Source organism: Chrysochloris asiatica, unplaced genomic scaffold (genome assembly GCF_000296735.1).
Source record: "Chrysochloris asiatica unplaced genomic scaffold, ChrAsi1.0 scaffold00014, whole genome shotgun sequence".
In the NCBI taxonomy this organism is placed as follows: domain Eukaryota; kingdom Metazoa; phylum Chordata; class Mammalia; order Afrosoricida; family Chrysochloridae; genus Chrysochloris; species Chrysochloris asiatica.
Window position 1 is genome coordinate 12429907 of NW_006408532.1, and position 4514 is coordinate 12434420.

The 4514-nt window shown below is 42.0% G+C and overlaps 1 protein-coding gene across 1 annotated transcript in view; it reads right to left on the bottom strand.

Annotated features, from left to right (window-relative positions):
• The window catches only part of SETX (senataxin), a 110798-nt gene extending 107270 nt beyond the window's left edge, over positions 1-3528 (bottom strand). The window contains exon 1 of the mRNA XM_006834994.1: positions 3352-3528. Within this exon, the coding sequence (XP_006835057.1) occupies positions 3352-3528 (177 nt within the window). The remainder of the gene's footprint in view (positions 1-3351) is intronic.
• Between the last annotated feature and the right edge of the window lie 986 nt (positions 3529-4514).

Consider the following 4514-nt stretch of genomic DNA (forward strand, 5'->3'; position numbering starts at 1 on the left):
CAATGCAAAATAAAAACATTTAATTAAAAAAAAAAAAGATACAGGCTGAGTTTAGCTTTGTTCCATTGACACCAGCTGACCTAGAGATAAGAGAAGAGGATGGCCTGGCTGGTCTGAAGTTTAGGGAGAGATATGAACTCCTGAGCTCATGAGAACTGATCTAGCTAGCCCCTGGAGGCTATGGCTTAGAGTGAAGCAGCCATCTGGTCAGAAGTTCAGGGAGATGTGCATGAACTCCCAAACTTGTAGTTAGTACCCATCTGATCTAGCTTGGATAGCTAATTTACCAAAATTCTACCAGGTAAGAATACAGATGTTTAATACTGTTGTTGTTGTTGTTGTTAAGCACCGTTGAGTTGATTTCAACTCATAGTGACCCTGTATAGAGCTTCCAAGGAGGAGCTGGTGAGCTTGAAGTGGTTCAAACCGACCTTGCAGTCCAGCACATTAACCCACAGCACCATACGAGCACTCCGTTTAATACTGTGAGTCAAGTATTGTTGTTGTTGTCAGGTGACATCGAGTCGGAACCGACTCATAGCGACCCCATGCACAGCAGAACGAAACCATGTCCAATCCTGGGCCAACCTCACTACCGCTGCCACACTTGAGTCCATCAATGATGCCACCTGGCTGATCATCTTGTGGGGGGTCTTCCTCTTTTTCTCTGACCCTCCACCCTACCCAGCATGACATCCTTCTCCAACGATTGTTTCCTCCGGACAATATGTTCAAAGTAGGAGAGACGAAGCTTAGCCATCCTGGCCTCCAAGGAGCACTCTGGCTGCACTTCTTCCAAAACAGATCTATTGGTTCTTTTGGCAGTCCATGGCACTTATAGTATTCTCCTCCAACACCACAACTCAAAGGCATCAATTCTTCTAGGATCTTCCTTATTCACTGTCCAGCTTTCGCATCCATATGAGGCTACTGAAAACACAATGGCCTGGGTCAGGCGCACCTTAGTCCTCAAGCTGACATCTCTGCTCTTCAATACTTTAAAAAGTTCCTGTGCAGCAGATTTGCCCAATGCAATATGTCGTCTGATCTCTTGACTGCTACTTCCGCGAGTGTTGATAGTTGATCCAAGAAGAATGAAGTCCTTGACAACTTCAATCTTTTCTCCATTGATAAAAATGTTGTTTATTGGTCCAGTGGTGAGGATTTTTGTTTTCTTGACATTGAGATGTAATCCATATCGAAGTCTGTGCTCTTTAATCTTCATAAGTAAATGTTTCAAGTCCTCTTCACTTTCAGCGATCAAGGTTGTATCATCTGCATATCGCAGCGAGAACTTCGAGCAGCGAGACGTGTAGTGTGTTGCTCCAACAACAACAACACGGAATACTGGGCCACAAGGCTGTTTAACTGCAAGTTGCGGAAAGCCTCATCTCTCTCACGTGGAGGGCCTGGAGGATTTGAGCTGCTCACCGAGGGGTTCACAGCCAGGTTTTTTAACCACTACACTACCAGGCCTTCCTTGAAGATGGTGGATCGGGTGGACATGTAGTGAGTAGCTCGGTCAACAACAACACGGAATACCGGGTCAAGAGGACTCATGAGTTGGTGTTGGAACTCTGTAACAAATATAAAGGTATGTTTGCAAGTTCCGAGGGTTTATAACTGGGGAGTTTGCGGAAGAATCCAGAAATTCATTGTTTTCTGGATCAGGACAGTCAGCTGTTCCAGGAGCCGCCATCTTGGGAAAGCTTATCTTGATTGTACCAGGACTGATAGGATGAGGAGAGTCAAGCGTAATTTGCTGTAATTTGATGAACTGGACTTTTGCTTATGGATGCAGTTGCTCAAAATTCCAACCAAAATGAAAAGATTCTTCATATCAAAGAACAGGTTGCTTTCTTCAGTGTACTGCGATAATGTTGTTGTTGTTAAGTGCCATTGAGTTGGTTGCGAGTCACAGCAACCCTGCATAGTGTTTCTGAGGAAAAGCTGGTGAGTTTGAATCACCGACATTTTAGTTCAAGCCAACCTTGCAGCCCAGTGATTTTCCTACAGTGCCACATCAGGTTGATAGGGATGAGCAATTAAGAAACTGTTGTTGTCGTTGTTATGTGCCATGGAGTCAGTCCTGACTCATAGTGACCCTGGACAGGTTTCCGAGGCTATAAATCTTTACGGGAGCAGAAAGCCTCATCTTTCTCCTGTGGAATCACTAGGAGTTTCGAACTGCTGACCTTGTGTTGTAGTTCACAAACCATTTCGTAACTGCTACGCTACCAGATGGGGATGGGGGTTTTATAAAAGCATGAAGTGGCTGGCTTACAAGCTTTCATGCATGTGCTTTAGTTTCACAACGAGGGGGCTAAGGTAGAATCCCCACTGAATAGTTTTCCTCTTTTCCAGATAGATCTGGGGAAAGGGGATGGGGGATGATGGTGATAAGATTTTATGATTCAACTGTGAACTATTGTTTGGAGGATTAATTGCAATTGTCACAATTGTAATTAGAGAAGCTATTTAACTAAAAGAGGAGAGTGTTAATTTTTCATTTCAGAAGCAGATGACCCCAAGACCATCAAGAAGGAAGAGGATAAGTGGACTGTGAGATCTCTACCTAGAAAAGAAGCAACAGAAGAGCCAGTGACAGAGGCTGTGGCACAGAGAGACTGAGCAGCTGCGGGTTCTAGGTCCATGGATTTTAAGTAAGGCTGTGTACCTGCCATGTGCCCATTGGACATTTAAATGAAAATATTCTTTATTGTTTTCCATGTGTATATCAAATATTTTTACTTTGTTCACTTGTAAAACATAAGCTGTAAATGGAGAGCCATAGGGAGGAAGGAAGTAAAGTACTGTTAAAGAGAGGAGAGTGCAGTCATTCACATGAAACAAAATGTATAATTTGTTAAATATAAACTGATTATCTTGTCTATAAAACCTCACCCAATTAATAATAAAAAGTTAAAAACAAAACATTAAACAATGTACATAAAGACATTAAAATAAAACTGTGTATAGTCTCAAATAAGCTATTAAAAAATAAGCTCCATGTTGAATGATGATGCTTAGAGAGGACTGTAATCATTGCAATGAAATGAAATACTACGTGATGAATGTAAAGCTGATGTTCTCCCATGTAAATGATCCCTCAATTCAAAATAAAAACGTTTAAAATGACTAATGAATCATAAAATTCTGTTAGGTTTTAATTCAGTTATTTCTGTCAATATGCAATTTACTAGGTCAGCACCTACTACGTCCGCCCCCAGCCTATGGGAGGCCTTCAGAGTATAAATCACTCACAGCACATTGTTGAATGCTATTAAGAGAGTTTTAACTCATTTTCTGTCTAATTATCAAGTTCTTACAAATATTGTCCATCTAAATTACCTCATGTAAGAATGGCAATTCCTCTCGTGCTTTGTGGTACTCCGCCACACACTCCAAGCAGTAGCAGAGGTCTTCATCAGCTGTTTGAAATTCCCTGGTATGGTTCCCGGATGCATAGCGCTTTAGGAAGTCTAAAGTAGAACCACCACCTGGTGTACACCAACAACATGTGCTCATTCTGTACCTATATTCAGAAAAGAAGACATGTAAAGACTAAAAAAAAATTCCACACTTCAAGCCTATTCTGTGTGAATAAGTACATTTCATATCAGTGGCTGGCCCTGATTTTCAACTTAAAATGTTCCTCTACCAATGAGTCAGAACATTCTGTTAACTGGCTTAATAACAGTGACTGATTAAACTCAAATCTGTGTCTACTCTTAAAAACCTTAATACATGAAAAATATAGAGAAGGTATTTTGTTAGTAATAGATACCATGTTGTTTTAAGTGCTATCGAGTCGGTTCTAACTCATAGCAACCCTGTATAAGGGTTTCCAGGAGTGGCAGGTGGGTTTGAACCACCAACTTTGTGGTTAGCAGGGCAGTGCTTATCCTACAGTGCCACACCAGACAGCACTCCACAGATACGACAATATATAGTTGTGCTACAGAGGAGACTCAAAACTATGTATTTCACATGAGTAGGAATGTGGTTTGGCTGGTGACCATGTTGGTCACCAATAAGGGGAAGAGGGGGAAAAAATAGCAATGAATTTGCAAGCTAAGCCCGACCACAGTCAACAGACCCCTGTGAACCCAGGTGGAGACCTAGATGGCCAGAAGTATGGCAAGATCCAAGGGCTCATGGGCCCAGAGGCAGTGACATGGCCACAGAGGACTAGAGTGGAAAGTGAAGCGTCCAGCTGATATGAAGTGAGGGGAGATTCATAATGACACTCATACTTGCAGACAGTACCCACCTGACCTATCTTTGATCGCTGGATATCAAAACTCGACTAGAAGAAGAAAGAAAAGGGGGAAAAAAAAAAGACTAATCTTTTACAATTTGATGAACTTTACCTATAATTATGGATGTAGTAGCTCAAAAAGGGAACAAATCTTTACAGCGAGGCTCACTCCCACCCCCTCAGTACACAGGGTTGACAGGGATGGGCAACTTAGACATTGGCTACTCAAAATGTGTGTGTGTGTGTGTGTGTG